The sequence below is a fragment of the Terrapene carolina genome, unplaced genomic scaffold, assembly GCF_002925995.2.
Source record: "Terrapene carolina triunguis isolate 2854851 unplaced genomic scaffold, T_m_triunguis-2.0 Scaffold113, whole genome shotgun sequence".
NCBI lineage: Eukaryota > Metazoa > Chordata > Testudines > Emydidae > Terrapene > Terrapene triunguis.
Window position 1 is genome coordinate 22,620,992 of NW_020664464.1, and position 22,652 is coordinate 22,643,643.

Sequence of the window (22,652 nt, forward strand, 5' to 3'; positions counted from 1 at the left end):
GGGACTGAGGGACCCGCCACCGAATTGCCGCCAAAGAGCCGGACGTGCCGCCCCTCTCCGTTGGCCACCTCAGGCACCTGCTTTCTGTGCTGGTGCCTGGAGCCGGCCCTGGTGGCAGTAGTGGGCTTGGCTCAACAGCACTTACGGTTTATGTCTTATGTTCCTAAAGCTCATGCTTCAGGGTTTCAATTGGCCATTGGCATAGGTCAGGAAGAGATTTCTCCCCAACGCAGTGAATCCTGGCAGGCTTTTTGGATGGCCATGGCTGGAGATGGGACACTGGGAGTGTGGGTCAGGGCTTTGAGGTGGCACTTGGCTTGGCTGGCTGAGTTTTGCTCACATGCTCAGGGTGTAACTGATTGTAATATGTGGGGCCAGGGAGGAATTTTTCCCCAGGTCAGATTGGCAATGACTTTCGCAAGGTTTTGTCTTCCAGCATATGAGTGTGGCTCACTTGTCAGCATTATCTGGGTATATCTCACTTAATCATTTCCCTGCCATTGCAGAAACATCGAGCACTAGTGCACCTTGGTCCCTCCTATTCTGTGCCAGTGGCACATAATAGTCTAGGTCTCCTATGAGCTATAATACTTTGATCTAATTTTGGTTGCTGGGTTTAGTGTGTGGATGCTGGGTGGTGTTGGTAGCCTGTGCTGTTACAGGAGATCAAACTAGATGACCTAGTGGTCCCTTCTGGCCTTAAGCTCTATGAAAGTCATGACTATTGTGCTACAGGGATTGTATAAATTGTGTGAAGATGGGTTTGTTTTAACCACACGATTTTTTCTTTTGGCTATAATAATGTATAGTCTTTTTGGTATTTTCAAAATTCCTTTTATAGTGCTTTAGACAGATTTTTTTCAAGTATGCATGCTGAGAACCTGAGACTAATGACTTTTCTTAATAAACTGTCCCAGTAAACAGGAAAAAACTAATGGGCTTCATGCTCATCTCACATATCCCAGTATAAATCTAAATCACCTTCTGGGAAATCACTGGAGTCATATTAAACTATTGAAAGTAAGACAAGAATCAGACCATGGGTGTGAAACTCATTCAGTTACATTTATGGTTACACTGATATTTTCTGAAGTTCTCTCTTATATAGGCTGATCCTGAAAGGACTCCATGTGCAAAACTCCTACAGCTGAGTGAAAGGTCAGTGATGTGCTTGCTAGATTGGGTTTACAGGGCCTTATTATCTTCTCATATACACCAGTTTTACCCCACTGTCAGTCCCTTGAAGTTACTCCTTGAAAATTACTTAAGCATGTGCTAAAGTTTAAGTATATGCTAAACCCCACTGACTTCAAAGTTAAGCATGTGCTTAGTCCTTTTCTGAATAGCGGTGAAGTTAAGTACATATCTATATGATTTGATAAATCAGGGCCTTATACCACTCTGAGAGGAGAATCAGGTCCTCAGTAAGTAAATCATGAAATCTAAGAACTAAGGGAGAAATATTCAAAGACACATAAGCGATTTAAGGACCACACGTCCCACTGACTTGCAATAGGACTTGTGCTCCTTAATCCTTTAGACAATTTTGAGACTCTTTCCTTGAATCAACTCTTTGTGAATATTAACAAAACTGACATGCCTTTTAATAAAAAACTGTTTCTTGTAGCAGTAAAATAACTCATAACTAAAACAGTATAAGAAAGTGTCTTGGGCTTACAGTAATGGCAAGTAGCCCCCATGTAATCTGTATTTGTACAGTTGCAGTAGAAGCTGTTCCAGGCCTGTGTGCATTCACCACCATGTTCACAATAATTAGGCAAACATCTAAAAGGACAAAAAGAAACATATTCACCTTAGTACAACTACATGACATTTACAGTAATCATAGTTACCACAGCATGAAGGTGGTCTTTATGACAAAGATGATAACCGAGGTGCAAAGGTGAATGTTGTATGTATGGGTGAGAGACCTGCAATGAAAATACATAAATCTTGTAGCCATATTGCAGGAAGATATCAACAGGACTGAAAGAAAGTTGGGGAAAAGGAATGTCCCCTTTATCTTCCCCCACTAGACTCTAGTCACTGCTCCTAAGGATGCTAATGATGCAATAAGAACATGAAACATATATAATTTTCATTGTGGCTACCAGCAAGGCTCTCCAATGAAAGTATGGTACCAATTGATACACCAATGATAAATTAACATTGATAATTCACTGGCAAATTTTGTAACAGCTGCATTTTCTTCCATAAGATCTTTCATAACAATGCAGTAATTCTGTGGATCATCGTCCCTATTATATGACCATGAGAAGTATAAAATACTTCTCTTTTCAGGAAACTATAGGAATAGGCAGTTGTCATCATCAGAAAATAAATATTTACTGACTGTTATCATACAATAGTATCTGAGATACTTAGTTATTTCCTAGTCTAAGTACAAGCAAACACTTAAGTATCTCAGATCCTACAGTGAGGTAACTATGGATGAGTCCAGACTGTTAATTCTGCTTTCAGTTGCATGAGTGAAAATCTGGAAAAACTCCATTATTTCAGTGGAATTACTTTTGATTTAAATGGTGTAACTAAGAAGAAAATTTAGTCATAACTATTCAATGGTGAAAACTGCATGACTGTCCCTCAGTATAAAGTACAAACTACGACATGATTTGGGGGAAAGAGGATAAGAGAATAAAAAAATATTTTCCCACAATCTTAATTAAAAAGATACTGAGTTGGAGACTTCATGTTTTACTTAATTGTTATTCAGAATGTATAGGGAGGTTTTACTGCTAAGGGTAATCACTAATAATAATTTTAACAAAAAAGACAGCTTAACAATTTCTTTCACACTATCTGAATGCTATTTTTCAGTACATTTAATAAACATAGAGAAGTATTAGTTTAGGGGTGTGAGAAATGCCTCAGTGTACTCATCTGTCTGTGAATATTCAGATTCCTACTTCCACTACTGTTAATTCTTTATGAACCCAATCTTTCCTACATATCTAGAAACAAAATGATAGGAGAGATTTCCGAAGGAGAAAAATTGAACCATGTAAATAAATCTGATTCCACTGATTTCAGCGTAGTTATACCTATGAATACAATCTAAGGAGCTGGCCTTTATCTCCTACCTCATTTGCACAATAGGTTTCTGCATCTCAGCTCTGCATGATAAGTTCAGTATTAGCTGCAATATAATTTCTGAGTAATTCTGACTTGGGGTATAAAAATAATCTTTATATACTTGAGACTGAACTATTGTTATACTAAATAGATGTCGTTGGAAGGAATTGTTCTTGCAGAACAAATGTGGATAGTAAAGGTATTTAGAGCTACCCTAATGATTTATTTTTAATGCTGTATAGATGTGACCAGTCATCAGCTTTAACATTCACACATATGCTAGCAGTCAAACTCATAAGCCATTTCTATAATTGTCATTCAGCACTTTTTTTCCTCCATCCTGCTACAGTTGTTTCTCCTAGTAAATATTTAGTGTTCACCTTTACTGATAAATATATCAGTATCTGCAAATCTTAAGGGATTTACATGATTGCCATTCATATTGACTCCCCTTCCATTTCAATTTATCTTTTTAACAGTCTTCACAAGATCAAAAACTTAGGTGATATTGAAGATGCTTAAACCAGGTTTAATATAACTAGAAACAATTTAAGTTATAATTAAAACTTTTTAACATTGAATTTTAGATCCCCCTTCCATTATAGGTTTCATAATACAAAATAGTCACTAGATAAATCAAAAGAATGCCATACAAATAATCTAATTCATTGCAACCCTGACTGAACTTAGATTTACAGTAGTCCTCTCTATGAAGAAACACATCTCTTAGTAAACCTTTTCCATTGATGCTGCTCCAAAACATAGCTCATTTCTCACTAAATTACCATGCTCCATTTATTCCAAAAACACCAGAAAGAGAGTGGATCTGGCATGTGCCATGTGGTACCTGGCAGCATACTTTTTAGGTGCATGACATCTATAGATGATGTGTAACTTGAAAACTAAAGCAATAAACTGAAGATAATCAAAAGCTAATCTTCAAAACAACACATTGAACCAGAACACAAATACATCTTTTTCAAAGAAAGAATGTAGAAATTTACACATCAGTAATGTATTAAAGACATCCTTCCTGAACACTCTACTTATTAGGTTTGCAAATTATGTGTAAAGATACAAAGGTGTAAAGAACATGTATGGAAACCTGTGTTATTTTTATTTCCTTCATCTGTGATTAAAGTATATTCATCGGCTTTCCTAGTGCTCCAGAACTTACATCTCCACTTGAACCCTTTGATTCCATTTTCTGCAGGCAAAACACCAACAGCAATAATTCTCTGTGGGCCATCTTACTTCTCTGTGTAGGTGTGGATGTAATTATGTCAGATGCATCTGACATTCTCTCCTCAGAGACTGAATGCAATAACTTCGTAAGGCATTTAAACTGACATATTGTCCTTTAAAGCTATTTTTGGGATGGTTTGTGTGTAATTAGCATTTAATAAATATGATAGTAAATGGATAGAAAAATAGAGAGAAAGAACACTAAGGAGTAATAGTTGAAGAGAAATATTTGTATACCCAGGGGGGTTTATGAGCCATATAGCTACACAGACACCTGTAATACCATTAAAAGGGCAAAGTGAAGGAGCAAGCCAAGAGCGATGAGTAGGAAAGAGGCATAACAAGGTAAGTACAAAATGAGGGATTGGAAAGATTATTGCAAGGTATTAATAAAATATTAAAAATGAATAATCATAGAAAGTTAAATGAAAATTGAACAAAAAACAGAGACTGAGAAAACATGGCCAAGTGCCTAAGGACCAAGGAAATGACCAATAGGCAACCCAAGAAATGAGTATGATGAATTGTTTGGGGTCTATTCTCCTCCAAATACATGGGAAATCAATACACAAAGAGTAACTTGTGTTTATGTTAGTAGAAGTTCAGTGAACCTATCGTTCCTCAGAAAAGACCATTAGATTCAACAGTCCAATTATTGCTGTCCATTACACAGATTTAAATCCTCAGTAACTCCAGAATATTGTCAATTGTATCAACTATGGGGAATGTGGGGACAGATGCTACATTACCAGAACATTTAATGATGGGGAGAAAAAACTTCAAGAACAGACTGGATCTATTGTCAAAATCTGACAAATATATTGAGATATCCCCAGACAAAAAAAAAACAGTCTGGGAACAGTTAAATTAGTAAAGGGGAGAGACTAGCATATGTGTGCAGTTAAGTAAGGATATGGGGAGATCCAAAAAGTTAAAGATGTTTTGCTTGACTTCAACTGTGGGGAAGCATCCTTCACTGGGAACAGATACACCCTGATGTTGTTAAATTGGAGCTAACATACTCCCTTTCCATCCCAGCCATGTAAAAAGCATTCTTACATGAGAATACTTGAAAATAGATGCATTGAACATGCAATACAGTACAAATTGTATAATACAAGTTGCTTTAATAGATATAAACAAAACAATATAGAGAGGCAAAGAAGAATGCATATGTTCAGCGGGGATTTGAAATGAGACAGAGTTAGTGAGAGAAAGAAACTGGAAGACTGATAAACTACATAAAGCAAAGGTGATGGGATTATGTGAAGGAGGTCAAAAGAAATAATGTCTAGACTAAATCCATGTTTGAAAACAAAAGAAAGGATGCTAACATGAAATGAAGGATTCTGAAGTGGATGCTGAAATGAACCTGGTATGAGAATGGATAGGGTGGGTAGCAATATGCTGAACATGCTGGAGACCTGAAAGCTGATATTTGCAAGGCTGTGTAGAAAGGAGTTGCAATAATGAATGCAAGAGGTGATCAAAATTAGAATGAAGAAAATTTCAGCAGATGGAGAAAAGTAAAATGATGACTGAGATGTGCACCAAGTTCTTTCTCTAATTGATATGTTATTGACCGTGATGGAATGCATTTATGGCTCATTACTGGGGGATCCATGGTCCTACTAGACCCTGCCTCAAAAAGCAGTGAGCTGAAAAGAAGGGCTTAGGTGAGCAGCGACGCCAGCTCCAGCGTCGAGTGGGCGGAGAAGCAGGGCTTGGGCGAGCAGCGATGCCAGCCTTGCTGGGGGAGGCGGATTCGGTCAAGCCCCATGTAGTGTCCCATTTTCCCTTTGGGAAATATGGTCACCCCAAGAAGGGCATGGTGCTTGTTTGGGACAAAAGGCTGAATTTAAAGGGACCAGACTAGGGGCAGAAGACCCTAGTGAGGGGAAATAAATTGATTATTATCCTGGAAGGGGTTTATTTGGATGTTGTGACTTGCTAGAGGGAACAGTTGTTTAAGTAGTGCCAGATCATCAAATAAAGTTCAGCCTCCCTTTTAAAAGAGAGAGTAATTAATATCAACTACAACAAATTTGGCTGGACATCCCAGTTATTGGCTATTTTCCATCCTGATGGTGACCTGTTTTTATCACACCTTTTTTGGCTTTGAAACACACAGTATAGTTCCCACACTGCATTTATAGAGTCACTATGAAAGATTTTGCAACAATAACAGCTTCCTAGAAAGATAGTATCACTTATCAAGATACCGTATGACATTTCAAAATGCTGTGTAAGGACAGAAAGTAGAGAGACTACTTGGTTTGATATTGTCACTCAAGTGCAGCAGGAATGCATTTTATCACCCCTTCTTTCTGCAACATCAAAGGAAAATACAGGAGTTATGTGGAGTGGAGGAAAACTTCAAGATCTTGATTTTGCAAATGACATGGTTCGGTTAGACAAAGAAGACAATGCCATGAAAAAGACTGCTACCAGCGCCAATGTGAGGCTGCCAAAGTTAGATTAAGAATCAGCCAAAACAAAACAAAAAAGTGTCATGATCATTGAAAGAGGAGTCAGCAATGATGGTGCATAAGTGATTGATAGCGAGGAATATGGCACGGTTAACAAGACTGTATATCTTGGAAACACAATCAGAGCTGATGGTTAATTCTATAAGGAGGCAGAAGCAAGAATTGGGAAGGCATTGGACTTTTTATGAGACAGGCGAACATCTGCAAAAATAACTAGATCCCCACAAGAACCAAGATAAAGTTATACAATGTCATTGTGACACTCATAGTGTTATGGACTTCTGAAACTTGCCTAGTGCTAGAAGCTCACAACAGAAAACAATACATTCTATCAGAGATGTTCGTGAAGAATAGTTGGTGTCCGCTGGTGGGCTAAAGTAATGAATACTGATGTGTTACAGAGGACAAGTCAATAGACTTTAGAGACAATGACTCAAGAAAGAAGGCTGAAGTGGTTTGGATATGTCATACAGATGTCAAAAAATATTCCTAAACAAGCCCTTGACTGGATATCACCTGGTGAAATGTGGAAAAGACGACAGTGGATGACATGACATGCTACTGTCATTGAAACAGACTATGATGGAGCACAAAACAGCACAAGAGAGACAGAAGTGGACTCTGGTTTTCCTCCTGTGTCACAAGGCATGGAGATGTCTAATCTACTGTTTCCCCCACTCTGTCCATGTGTTGCAGGAAAAGAGCAAATGGCTTGTCAGATTTGGAGTGTGTGGACCTGTTACTATAACAATAAGAGTAGCACTCCTATGCTTTGGCAATTAAGGGGCAGTGGAGATAGACATAGGAAGGAATGAGAAAGAGGAAGAAGATACAGAACAGAAAGAATGGAGGAGGAGAGGTAATGGATGAAGTAACATTGGATAGAGAGAGTGAGGAAAGGGACAAAATGAAAAAAGTGGAGAGTGAAAAAAGAAAGGAGATAGCAGGTAAAAAGCAAAACAATTTGGGTGGAAATTATACCCTCCCTTGTATTCCATAGCCATCAGGGTCCAACAATTCAGAGGGTGAATCCTGACCCCACTGAAGTCAAGGTGAGTTTTGCCCTTGACTTCAGTGGAGCCATAAGTGTACATTCACACTTCAGTGAAAGAGACACACCAGTCTAGACACTTGGGCTGGAACCTGGGCTCCGAGATCCAGAAGGAGAGTCGGTCTCAGAGCCCAGGCTCCAGCCCAAGCCTGAATGTCTACACTGCTATTTTTTGTTTGCAGCCCAAGCCCTCTGAGCCCAAGTCAGCTGACCTGGGCTCAGATTCAGTGCCACGGGTGTTTTTATTGCAGTGTAGACGTATCCTGAGTGTCTCTGTCCCTCACTCTAATTCTGGAAATTTGAGAGGTAGGATTAATGTTCTATATGGAATAAACTACTAAGGGCAGAAATAGAAGTTATAACTAAGGCTATGATTTAGTCATGGGTATTTTTAGTAAAAGTCATGGAGAGGTCACTGCAGAGCCATGCCAGCAGTGGCCAGTGTGGCTGTTCCCTGGGGTCAGCCAGACTGGCCACTGCAGAAGTCACAGAGGTTGCGGAAAGTCACAGAATCCGTGACTTCCGTGACACAAACGGAGCCCTAGTTATAACTATACATTGTTATATACTGAGACCACTATTTGTGTGTTTACCAATTCTAACTTAATTGAAGTGATAGAGTTTTAAACAGAGTATCTTGCATTCTTCCATCTTTGAATTTTTCCTCTCTGTAAGTTTATTTGTAAAATTAGGGAAAGGACTACAAGAACAAAACAGCAAACTCCCTTCTTAATATCAAAAGATAGAAATGACACTAGTAGTGACATCAGAATGGATTAAAACGGAACCCTCTTAAAAAGATGGGAAGCAATTTGTAGAAATGTATACACTTGCTCAGTTCTGAACCTACCCTGAGCAGATTGTCAGCTATGATGAATCATAGCTAATGTAGGTTTATGACAAACTACAGTACCCTAGGGCAGTGGTTCTCAATCAGGGGTACGTGTAACCCGTGGGGGTACTCAGAGGTCTTCCAGGTGGTACATCAACTCATCTAGATATTTGCCTAGTTTTACAACAGGCTATATAAAAAGCACTAGCAAAGTCAATACAAAGTCAAATTTCATGGACAATGATTTGTTTATACTGCTCTGTATATTATACACTGAAATGTAAGTACAATATTTATATTCTAGTTGATTTATTTTATAATTATATGGTAAAAATGAGGAAGTAGGCAATTTTTCAGTAATAGTGTGCTGTGATACTTTTGTATTTTCATATCTGATTTTGTGTGTGTTTAGGTGAGGTGGAACTTGGGGGTACACAAGACAAATCAGACTCTTGAAAGGGGTACAGTAGTTTGGAAATGTTGAGAGTTTACTCCCTAGAGCAGTGGCTAACACTACTAATCTCAGGTATTAATGTTCTGAGGGGGGAAAAAAACAATAGTTTTATATGACCTGCATATAAGTATCTGTTTACTTAAAATCAGAAGGGGGAAATGTTTTTTGTTATTTTTCTTTATTATGCAAATTGAAAACATCAATCACCAACAGCTTTATTACACTCCAAATTTGCACATTTATGGTGAATTCCCTCAGCCTCTAAAAAGGGCCTTTCCCATTTTCACAATTCCTTGCAAGGAACAAATATAATAGGCTACACATTACTTTTAAAAGAGCACTCCACTGCAATTCTCAATGAGGACAGCACTAGGAGTTTCAATTACAGGAAGGAAGTTGTTTATTCCATAAATTTATAAACTTTTACAATAAGTCAAAACCACAACAAATGGTTCTAACCATATTTACTGTAATTTTATTTGTAAGTACTGACTTAATACAACTGAAAATATCTTCTCTTCATTGTAATGAGTACATCATAATTGTTCTAGACTTTAGGGCATATGTGGAAGAGTCAACATGTTCTATTTTCTGAAAGCTCTATTCTTGAACTCCAGGTAAGTGTGAAAACAACTCATTCATAAATAAGTAAAAATAAATAGACTTTCCTTACCTGTCTATAATACCACACAAGTCTATCTGAAGGTTACTGAAGTTACCAAGGGAATTTTTCTGTACTGAAATTAGATCCACTGCTTTGCTACCAATGGTAATAAGTCTCATACATCCTTGAAAACCAGCAAATGGACTTTTACATTCAGAGCTGTTGCCATTGTTAGGACAACCTGAAACAAACAAACAAAAATAACTGATTTTGGAAAAGATTAATCTTACAAAATCAATTTGTATATTTCAATCCATACTCTAAAAGCAGATTGAAAGCTGCTGATTTCCTGTCTCCGGGGGCTTTGTGGGGAGAGTTTAGCCATGAGCTCCTTTGAATGACGACTTTGAACCTCTTGGCCTTGTAGTGTAACACTATAATTCTCTTTTTGTTCCTGTGTACTGATGTGATTTTTATAAGGAATTACATCAAAGAACTGGGGTAAAAAATAACCTAAACATCAAAACCCAAATTCAAATGAGGTTTATCTTTACGGAAATAAGCTGTTCACAAACACACTGGTGTTATCAGTCAAAATATTCAGAGTGAGAGACTTGGAAAAATAAATTTTATAACTCTTACACATTCCAAGTTAAAATAAAAATAAAAGGAGCTACTGAATATACTGATGCTTATTTATTATTGTACTTTTTGTTTTGATAATTTTTAAAAGGTATACACATATATTAACTTTGAACACACAAATATAGTGCCAGTAAAATATATAAATGAAGTCCACTGAAAGAAACCAGATCAGCAGGCATATTGTGAAAATGTTGCTGCAGTGGAAGAAAAGGATATAATGAATAGATCATAGTAAATGAATACTATATGTAAATCAGTTATCTACTGTAGTATTCAGGTTGTTTTCGGGAGAAGGGGAATTCCATTTAGGACTCATTCACTTTGATATACAAAACAGTAATAGGTTACTGAGCAGCTACATGACAAAATATGCCTCCAATTTATTTGTTTGCTGGCTTTCTTCCAGAGGTCAACGTTACAACAGGAACAGGGAACGCTACTTTGCTCTTAATCAAACAATATAACCTCCTGGGTGAGATCAGTCAAAGAGCTTCTTGTCTCCTAATGTTTGCATGCAATGACTTAAAGATACTTCCACATTCCATTGAGCTAATAGGTATTTTCTAAATCCTGCAAAAGGATGGTGGCATTTATTCTATGGGAAAATGAAAACTAAGAAATACATTGAAGTGAGTGAAAAACAGCACTGAACGCTTGGAGAGATTTTCAAAAAGTATACTACAGAACATGAAGGAAAACAAGGGCTCCTCCTCTGGCAAGGCATTGGACTCCCTTAACTCTTATTGCTTTGTACAGGAGTTGAAAGTGCTTAGGACCTCATCAGTATTGGAACCTAAGAATTACAACAGTTAAATCATATACTACTCAATGGGACTAAAGATTTTTTACATAGAAATAATAACCAATTCTGTCCTAATTCACACCCTTGCAAGTCAATGGATTTGCAAGAGTCCAAGGGAGGGCAAAATTAACCCACAAGAACCTTAAAGATCTATTTTATTAAATAGTTTTTTTTGTAACTTGTGGCAAGACAATCACTACTTGAATATCTACAATTAATTGTGCATTTTAAAAATAACTAGCTCATAGATAATTAGTAAAGTTTAATTAATTTTGCAATTACTTTTTTTCCTCATAGCATTCTGAAGTTCTACTATTTTCTCCAGAATAAATTTAATACAGTCTTATATTCTTTCATAACCTTTTGTCTTTTGAAATATTTTGTCTTCTCATCATTCTATTAGTAAAGAATAAATCTTTAACATTAATATTAATGAAAGTGGTCTTCAGGCTTGTGGTCAGCATTCTAAGTTATATATCAAAGTGAAAGCAATAATTCCATAAATCATGCAATTCACCCTATGTGAATATGTATTTTTCATTAATTTCTCCTTGTCCTTACAGTTGCCAATCACTATTACCATTTCCAAGTAAAAGAACTGGAATATTTGGCATTTTCTTGACTCCTGTGTGATCTGTGCTAGCGTTTGCCCACAAAGCTAAAGAATTTCCAAACTAATTAAACAGATTCTTAGCAAAGACTAAATCTCTCTCTAATATTTCATATTCCCAACGAAAATACATCTCTTCTACTGGAATGCTTCTCTTCATATTTATACCTGTGTACAGAGACACACTACATATTTCAGCAAATTCCAACATGACATAAAGAAAGGGTGTTCCAAACTCCGTTGCTTTTCATCAGCAATTTCCCAAGTTTGGATGACATTGTACAGGCTGCTGACTTGATCATAAAGCTGTACTCAGAGAAGCTGAGGGGTGGATAGTCAATTAGAGATTTCAGTGGTTTTGGCATTAATTTTACCCCCAAAAGATGTATAGAAGTGTTCTGTTGTATAGCTTAATTGGTTATGTCATTTTTTACAAATGTCCATGTCCCTTCTGACGTGTACACCTGTGCTATCAGCTCTGCAGTGTTCACTGGTGCAAAGCACATAATCAGAGATGTGGGAGCCAAGAGCCGTTCAGAAAATACAAATATGAAACAACATTTTCCCCTTGTTTAAACAAAAATATAACAGATATTATCAATCTCTCTGTCTATTTATTTAGTTTTTTATATGTTGGACCTCACACCTTGGTATCCAAGGAAGCCTTCATATTAATCAAAGTCACTTTTGAAAATGGGAAGTAGGTGCTTCTAAAAATTTTGCCCATGATGATCATAATGATCCCTTCTGGCCTATGAAACTTGTATTTACAGCAATTAACCATTTAAATAGTTATGGTGAGTTTTGCAATTCCTAGATTCATAGATTATAAAGCCAAAGAGATCATTGTGATCATCTAGTCTGACATCTTGTATAACACAGGCTACAGGTCTCCCCAAATTAATTATCATTTGAACTAGAGTGCCTTTTAGGAAAAAAACAAAAACACATCCTATATATTGATTTTAAAACTTCCAGGATGAAGAATCCACAAGAGAATTCATCATACTAAGTACAGAGAATATTGCAAATACCACAAATACTATATAAATGATAAAAGACAAGTTTTTAAAGGTGCCAATTATACAATGAATATACATAATCTTCCAGAGGATAGTTCCATTAGTAAGTGTGCGTTTTAACTAAGAAATTAAAGGACAACTTACTGCTGAAGCAAACAGAACTGCCAATAATTAATTATTTTTCAGATGCTCTCAAAACTTCAAGACACCACAAACTTCAGTACAGCCATACACATTACTTACCACCTAAGTGAGAGTGCAGCAGTGAAAATTAACCCCTGTAGCTAATAGCCATTACTATATCACAACATCATAATAATTAGGAGCAGAAAAGAATCTGTAGTAAACCCAGGCTTGATTCTTTCCCTTGACAGAGCTCCTCTTAGCACATTTAGGTGGGAGGGGATAAAAGTTCCTGATTCTTAGGGCCAACCACAGCCCTAATTGTTATAACAGAGCAATATAGGGGACTATATTTTTAAAAGTGCCTAATGAGTTTGGGTTCCCAGACTGAGTTTTAGAGAGTGCTGAGCACCCACACTTGAAAGTCAGGCCTCTTTAAGGAGATTCAAGTTGAGAACATAAAACTTGAGGCAAGCCAAATCATTAGGCACATTTGAAAATGTAGGCCATGAACAACAAGCATTGTTTATTTATAGGCTGTTATCAGTATAAACAGAAATAGCATCTTTCACCTCCAAAGTAGTAGGTGTCTCCTGAATAAATATGTGTAGGTACAGCAGCATGAGCAGATGAGGTTACATCATTGTCCACCATTAGGCTCATACGACTTCGTTTGGCAGACAAGGAAACTGAATGCCACTGGCCATTATTTAATCCAACACCTAGGAGGAAAAACAAGAGTAAGCTGAAACATCTACAAATACTATTTGTTAAAATAGTTGATCTTCATAAGTTTTAAATGGAAAGCATATGATAAGCATTTAATAAACTACAGTTACTCAGATATACAAAGAAAGAAAAAAGAAAGAGGGGTTATCACTATATCATGTGAAAACATAGAACCTTCTTCCATTCCTTTTCCTTACTTTTGATAGTTAAAATACCTTCAGTGGATGGCAAGTGATGTTCCTAATGATCAGTAATACATCTCTTTAAAGTTAGTGCCTATTTTTGTGCCCTAACTAAGTAGGATCTTCTGGAAAGAAGCACACAGATGCTTTATATAATTTCAAATTAAGATTCCACAGACCCTGCAGCTCACAGAACACAGTGAGCAGCTTCTCTACGCATGACTAAATGAACTCTTTAGTAAAACTCCCAAACCTGGAATGAACTCCCTTGACCCAGCTGCTATACTTTATACTCTAACAGAAAAACCTGGCATGCATAATGGAATGAATTCTCCATAAACACTACACCAATAGAAAATGCCCCCTCTTAGTCTAAGCAAGTTACAGTTAAGACATAATCATGGTGTCTGATACAGTACTTTACAGATAGTGGCTGTAATGTTGTGTGCTATTACCAGGACATTATTTAATCTTTGAAAATCAAATGTAGCCATCACCTGGAAACCCGCAACAATATCAAAATGTTGTAAATGCTGGGATTACTAATGCAACTGTCATGTCAATGTTACAGTATTTATTTTTGTTTGGTTGTCCGTTTTATAGGGACTTTGGGGATGACATCTTGAGGTTGTTTACCAGGAGTTTAGGCATATAATACCAGTTGATATTAACTAGAGTTGTATAGGTGAATATATCAGGTAACAAACTAAAGCCCCCATCCAGGAAAGCTCAAGCATATTAACTTTAAGCACATGCTTAAGTGCAGTTTTGAATAAGAATCCTCTTTTGAATCAGGACCAAATGATGTAGCTCTTGAAATATTTAGGGCTCTTTTCTTCACTTGTATACTCTGCAGAGAGATTAGATTTGTGTGTTACTTGAGTAACTGGTTTTCCTATTGAAATGTCATTTATTTCTACAGAATGTAGAATTTGGTGTGTATTCTGGGAAAAATTGTAAGCAATTTGAACCATGCATTTATGCTAAAAACAGAGAAAGGAAAACATAACAAAAAGGAAGAAAAGGTTCAGATGGCCAAGTTACTCATAATCCAGGATTATGTAAAGTATTATAAAACAAGCACATAAGAGAGTTTTAACTTGCACAGCAGCACACACTGAGCATATAAATCTTAGTCTCATAGACCTCAGCAGAATGACAAGGGGTGTATATCCACATGGATAAACTGTCTGTGAAGAAGTTCTCTAATATATTGGACACTAACATGTTGTTTCTCTACATTAGACTTATGTATCTTTTGTCTTTCCCTATTTGTTTTTCCACTTCAACAAGCACATTTGTTGTGGACTCTAAAAGGAGAAATTTATTCTCTATTCAAATTAGAATTCTGCTATATCCCCTCCTTAGGCGGAATCTCAGGAAACCTGGGGCCTATAGATTGTCTTGTCCTGCCCTCATGCCTTCTTGAAGAGGAATTCTTTCCAAAACTCAGTGCCAGAGAGCAAGAGGGGTTGTTTACTGCTATTCTGCCAAAATGCTGACAGTGATTCTTTGGAGCAGTGATGTTCAATGGAAAGGGGGTATCTGAAGATCTAAAGTGTGCTCCTTCTTACTTCCCAAGAAAAGGGAAACAAAATATGTAAGTGGTAGATTTGGTGGCTCTAGCAGTAGTCAGAAGCACTGTAACATGATAGCACCCACGTCTCACGAGCACCCTGTGACCAGGTGTGCTTCTGCACCTCTCTTAGTCTGTGGTGACTCGTCAGAGATTTCTCAAGGGTTTTGAGACATAAACAAACATACTCTTCCAGTGTATGAGTCCCAGAGGGCCCTTCTGGTGTCCTCAATGCTGTCTTTACACGGTCCTGGCCCTGGTATCAAGCTGTACCCCAGGGCTTCGTCCCTGGAGGCAATGGTTTTGCCCTCTCTGGGCCCTTCTAGTCCCAGCTCTCCAGCTGGGCCACTATACAGTTCAGTTCCCCTTCTAGGAGGTGTATCAAAGTCCAATATAGTCTAATCCCTGACCCTCTTTGGGATCTTCAATCTCCTTTCTGAGGTTAGTTCAACTCCCCTCTCTGGGATTAAGGTCATTCCATCTGTAGCTGGTGGGTGAGATCCATGGACCCTATGAATAGCAGCCATGTGCTGCTGTGTCCCCTTTAACTCTTCCTATGCTGCTACCATTCCCTGGACCACTTTCCTGTGGCCTCAGCACCTTCACAATTGCTTCACCCTTACCATAGGGCTGACATCTTGTGCTCAGTCCCAGCAGCGAGCCAAGAACTCCTTCTTGCTTCCCCAGTCCCTTTCAGCAACTGCTCTGCCTGTGATCCTCAGCTAGCTGGGAACACCAGCCTCAGTCCTTAAGCTCCCAACAGCAACTGACTGACTCTAGCCCTGCAGCTCCTTTCATGTGAGCCTGCTGGGCCCTGACTGGCTGCCCCTTGCAGCTTCTCTTTAACTGGCTGTTTCCCATGCAGCCTCTCTAGCAGGGCCGGCTCCAGGCACCAGCCGAGCAAGCTCGTGCTTGGGGTGGCAGATTCTACGGGGCGGTATTCCGCCCAACCCTAGGGCGGCACGGACGCTTTTTTTTTTGTTTTGTTTGCCGATCCAGCCGCCTTGTAGGGGGCGGTGGCGCGGAGGAGGGGAGCGCCCTGCTGGGAGCGGGCTGCGCACTCCGTCTGCCCCAGCCGGTGCCAGGTCTGTAGCAAGCCTGGCAGGGCAGCCCGCGTCCTTCCCTCCCCGCCGACCAGAGCGGCGTGGAGTCCTCCTGGCAGGCGGCGCGGCGGTCGAGGCCGCATGGCAAGCGCCCTGCCGAAGCCCTCGCCGCCCCCTTCTCTCTCTCCCCCCACTCCCTTCCCCTCCCCCCCGCTAGCCGGGGCATGTCTGCAGCACAGGGAGTCCCCCTGCACCCTGGCTCTGGCCGCCTCGCAGGTTGTTGTTTTTTTCCCTGCTTTGCCGTTCTGGCCACCTTGATCCCCCCCCCCCCCTTGGGGTGGCAAAAAAGCCAGAGCCGGCCCTGCTCTCTACGCCGCTTGGAGGACTCACCTCCACAGCTCCTTTCTGGGACAGGGTGTGGTAGGAATCACAAGACTCCAGCAGTGGGCCTCAGTGCCTGGTCTCAAGCATAAATAACATTATCTTGCAGGATAAACTGATTTGTGAATCATCATCTTCAGTAAAACTTCCTACTAATGATATTTACAGAATGTGCTATTTTTCCAAAGGGAAATATTAGAAGCCTTAGCCCAGATTCTCCCTTGTGCTGCCACCATGGTAGACACAAAGTAGCACTAAAATAATTGTACCTGACCATGGAAAGATCATCCCACTATAGTGGGATCCTTTGGTAATACAGAACTGTCATAGCAACCACTGTTCTTCTCTTGCCATCGTAGAGCTTCCCTGCACTCTAATGATCTCCAGCTGACAAAAAACAAAAACAAAACAAAAAAAACCAACCCTTGGGGCCATTGGTAGACAGTGTAATTGACAGCAGCCTTCAGGGGGTTGGCTTAGTATAGGGTTATTTCAGAATAAAGGGAGTGCAAGAGTGCCTGGGCTACTGGCAACTTTAATATTTGAAACTGGTCTGGACAAGGCACTAGAAAAATATTACTCTTATGTAGACAGTTGTTATGCAGCATCAAGGGGTTGGATTTATATTGAAGTATTTAGACCAGTGGTGGGCAACCTGATTGCGGGCCGTGAGACATTTTGCGGATGTTGACCATCTACAGGCACGGCCCCCCCGCAGCTCCCAGTGGCTGGGGGTCACCGTTCCCGGCCAATGGGAGCTGCGGGAAGCGGCGGGCCACAGGGACATGCTGGCCACCACTTGCCACAGCTCCCATTGGCTGGGAATGGCAAATCGCGACCACTGGGAGCTGTGGGGGGCCAAGCCTGCGGACGGTCAACTTCCACAAAATGTCTCGCGGGCTGCAATCAGCTTACTCTGATGGGCCACAGGTTGCCCACCACTGATTTAAATCTATCGGGTGTTATTTTCCATATCTTCCATGATATTCTTAGTACTATTGCACAGAGAACTAATCACATGTATCAAAGTGTTTTATAAACTTCAAATAAAAACCACCAAAAAACCACAACCAGATAAAACAGTTCTTAATGTAAGTCTTTTAATCTGCTCTTGCAAACAACTGAACAAATAATGCAGAGTGTTTCTATCAAAGAAGAGCTAAGTATGCCAAAACATAGGATTTGGATCATTCAAATGAAGACGTCAAATGACAAAGTTAAATCTAAATAAGAATGTTTCCCATTTCCCAGGAATTTAATTAATTCCCTTACATTAACCATTGTAGGGCTGCCCTTCAAGTGACAGAACAGAACATAAACAGCACATATTCTACAAAACTTGTGTTCATCATACCACGTTTTTATAATGGCCAAACACAAATTTTGAAAACAAAGTAATGTTTCCATATAAGCCATTTTCCCATTCATCAAAGAACTGCATAAGGCCTTGTAGGCCTAAGATAACACAAATGAAGAAAACATAACAGACACAATCCTTTGAGGTAGCTCAAGTCCCTCAACATGTCATATACCCCAACAGCATGGAGTTTTCCTTTTGGCACTTCGTTTTGCCATGCTGGGCTGGTTTTGTGTTCCATGTCTTCATTCTGACTGAAACAGATTTACAGTCTAACAAACTCTATCAGCCTCTAATCTTTGGTATGGCATGCAGCCTCAATAAACTTTCTGCTCTAATGGGATTCCATTTTCAAAATATTATAAATGAAAATCACAAGTATTTGAACAATGTGCATATTACAGAATGTTCTGTTACAAAGAGGCAGCCTGCATGAGTGACTAAAGTAGAGGAACTAATTTGGTTAATGGGAAATGGGTAATAGAACTTTCACAACACCATCTACTCATCTTTGGCTTCTTTATAGTAATTTATTGGATATGCATAGAAACACACAAAGTTGTCTGGAGATATAGCTCATCTCCACTTTGGACAGAATGCCATCCAGAAGGATGCTATTGGAGTTGGACACCCATTCGGCCCACCCTGGAGTAAGGACCTCCATAAAGTCCCTTGGTTAGACCTGGATGCTATAGAATGCCAGTGGGAGAGGTAGAATGAAACAGTCCAGAGAAAATTCTCCACTGCAGATATGGACCTAACTAGATTAATGAACTGAATATATTTATTTGTGTAGGAGCGGTAGTGTAGTGCTGAATGTCTGCAGCAGAGGTCAAGGGGTCACCAGTATAGATTTTGCTGATGGAAATTGTATGATTTTTTTTTGCTGAAATATATCTGTGGAATTTTGACAAGAAACATTTCACAAAAAAAAACAAACAAAACAACAAGAACCCCCCAACACACAAAAATGAGGAGGAAAATGGTGATTTTAATCACACTATTTATCACACCAGTATAGGGCAATGACCTTTAAAAAATATCCACATAGCCAGTTAGGTAGGCCACCAACATGGTAGTATCTGAGTATCTACAATTACACTTTCTACAAAATATCACCCAGAATTCTGTGTGAGGTCACCCATGACAGAAGGAAGATAACACTCTTCACAAACAAACACACACACACACACACACACACACACACACAGCAGCGTGCATGGCTTTCAGTAGGTAATGAAAGACTTTGAGCAGGTCTAGAAGATAATAATATGTAGATTAAACTGAAGTACAGCATCTGAATGTAATGGTTTTAAAAATCATTTAATTCAAAATTACATTTTTAAAAAGGCAGTGCACATTAATAAGCTGGGTAGTAATATTTCAAACATTCATCCATATTGTAACTCAATTTGGACTCATCATTGAACACAAATTAACTTTGTTTCATTTCTTCCTTTTTTCTTTAAACTGTGTTCTATTGCTTTCTGAACATTTGATGACCAACTTGCAAAAGGGGCTACAAAGGAAAAAAAGATATTAAACAACCCGTCTGTAACAGAAGGATTTCGCTTATTATAACTTAATCACTCATGAATTTAATACGCCATTCTCCTTTTTATATGGCTCAAGAAATCTTTAAAAAACTCATGGTAATGAATTCTGAGAACTGTGCTCAAACTAATATGCTCTGATTTAATTATCAAATTTTGTATGTGTGAAAGCCAGGTCATAAGTCTTTGCCTGTAGGGGAACAAACCTGTCCAACCATCCATAATTTAATTACTCAATCTCCAAATGCAGACTTGATTTGCTTCAGTGAATGTAGCAACAACAAACACTTCAAAAGCTCAAAAAGAAGTTCACTGTATGGTTTTGTTAGATAACTTCCTGCTTTAGGAGAGAATAGGAGTTGTGGGTTTGTTTATTTGTTTGTTTGTTTAAGAAATGCATTAGTGTTCTGCATTTGCATAGACAAATGTTATTCCATATCTCAGACCATATGGAGGGCTTGTTGTATTCAACACATAATAAAGATAAATCACATTTTAATATAGCATTTCAAGATTTATTGTGAGGATTTTCAATCAATTGGGAATATGTTATGTATTTTTATTGCCACTTTATAGTTTACTAATTTGTCATACATATATGTCAGTAGTCTACTTAGAAGTCATACTACCTTTAGCAGGCCTGTTAAAGTGATATTGCATTGAAGCCATTTCATTAACATATATCATATAATTGAGCTGTGATTGAAACAGCTTCTGAAGAAGTCTAATATATCACAGTAAACTACACATCATTGCCACTCTTACTGTGGAATTAACATTTTCTGATGGTGAGCGTGAGGAAGCATGTTAGTAATTAAAATGGTGCTCTCTGTACATCATTTATTTTAGTTTAAAAAACACACACCGGACTGATCCTGCTCCCACTGAAATCAATAGCTAACCCCCCATTTATTTTCAATAAGAGCAGGATTGTCATCTTTATGCAAATTCCAACATTGCTTATTACCATTACTGGCATGCAATCTTTTCCTGAATTAAAATAATCAATTGTTTAAAAATTCCTATTTCCATTATTATAGACATGTGGAAAGATAATGAGCTGTAGAGTTATATTTAATATTTCCCCACCCCCACAAATTAGCATTCTGTATCAGCTGGCATAGATAATGGAGAAGTGGGATCACATCACAGAAAGAGAGAAATGGTGTATTCTAGTGGACAGGGCCCAGAGCTAAAATTCAGAAGACCTCTGTTCCATGCTCAACTCTGTTGCTGACCCAGTGGGAGTCTTTGGGAAAATCTCTGTTTCACTGATTACCCTCTCCTTTGTCTGTCTTATCTATTTGAACTGTAAGCTCTTCTGGGCAGGGACTGACTCCTACTATGTGTCCACCCAGTACCTAACAACTTTAAGTGGGGCCTCTATGCATTACTGTAATACAAATATTTTTGTATAAAAAGGAATCACATAATCTCTAGTGAGAACATTGACAAATATTAGCTTCTTAATAGTCTAATAGGACAGTAACTGATTTCCCTTTCCCAGATGGAAAATAAGATAAGTTGCTCAAATTCTACAATTAAGGGATTCATATAAGTGCCTGATTCTCCAATGCACAGTCATGCAAGTAATTTGTTTCCTGGGAAATTTGTCAGTAGTTTGAAATGTGCACATATGAATGTATGTCAGAAAAGGGAAAAAACACTGCTTTGGAAATCTTCAGATGTAATACTCACATGAGCAAGGATTACACACATGAACAAGAGTTCCAGGACCGGCCCCTTGGAATGGATCATTGATCCAAATATAATAGCTCACGTGACACATTTATGCATAGAAATTATTTTTCTGTTACCTGCAGTGATGTCACTTTGTGCTTTTCCTGGTTTATAGGTGCTCATTTTAACTTTCCCATCACTCAGATAAAGGAGGAGACCACCTGAAGTCTGGTGTAGTTTAGTGGACAACAAAAGTCCCTCCTTGTTCCAGGTGCGAAATTGAAAACTGATGGACACTTCATCTTGTCCTGATGTGCCAGGCAATGCTAGGTAGCTACTGGAGCTCAGAAAAGTGACAGGAACCATCTGTGCTTCTGAACAAGAGAAGGACATGTTGCCCTGAAAATAAATAAAATAAATGCAGCATTAGGGAATGTTCTGAGAAACACAGTTCATTCCAGTTGCATGAAGTTATGTGTGGATACCATACCGCATATGGTTCATCATGACAATGAACAAAGGCTAATGTTCATATTCATTTTGGATGTTTTAGTCCAAAATTCAGGTAGGACTATGAATAAATAAGAATATCAGACATCAAAAGAAACATTCACTAAGTTGTTCATCAGATCATAGAAGCCAATTCCCTCCTAGGTAATCATAGGGTAGATAGAGACCTGTACCAACTAAGGTAAGATCCTGGGTTACACACATGACAGAATGACATCCCAGGGAGTACACAGAAGTATTCTGTTTGTTTTATTTTGGACTCAGCCTCTGGGAGCTTCAAGAGCTTAGTAGGACTTCCAGATGCCAGATAAAATTCCAATGGTAGCAAGAGCCTGCTATGAGGTTTAAAGGAGATTAAATGCTTACAGGGAGGAAGAGGTGTTGCAGAGGGGCTGGTAAGTGCTATATGGTGTTCCATATTTGGCTCTTGGGAAAGTCAGATTATTGGACTGAAAAACAATCTTTCCAATTCAATGTAATTTGGATTCTGTACTAAACTCACTCTGGTGGGTGGGGAAATGCAGATATAATTGTAATTCACCCAAATAAGAAGCACAATTTTAGTAAAGCAGATGACCTCACTGCACATTAAGCAGTGGGGCTCTTTGACTGGCTTATTAGAGAAAGTGACTAGAGAGTCAGAGAGTTACCTGCTAATGGAGGCAGCTCCA

At 38.7% G+C, this 22,652-nt stretch overlaps 1 protein-coding gene across 1 annotated transcript in view; it reads right to left on the reverse strand.

The window, feature by feature from the left end:
* The window catches only part of LOC112112200 (contactin-associated protein-like 4), a 308,184-nt gene that overhangs the window by 71,006 nt on the left and 214,526 nt on the right, over window positions 1-22,652 (reverse strand). Inside the window, exons 8-11 of the mRNA XM_024208012.2 lie at window positions 21,609-21,870; window positions 13,543-13,692; window positions 9,838-10,009; window positions 1,679-1,785 (exon numbers count right to left, since the gene is read on the reverse strand). Of these exons, the coding sequence (XP_024063780.1) occupies window positions 1,679-1,785; window positions 9,838-10,009; window positions 13,543-13,692; window positions 21,609-21,870 (691 nt within the window). The remainder of the gene's footprint in view (window positions 1-1,678; window positions 1,786-9,837; window positions 10,010-13,542; window positions 13,693-21,608; window positions 21,871-22,652) is intronic.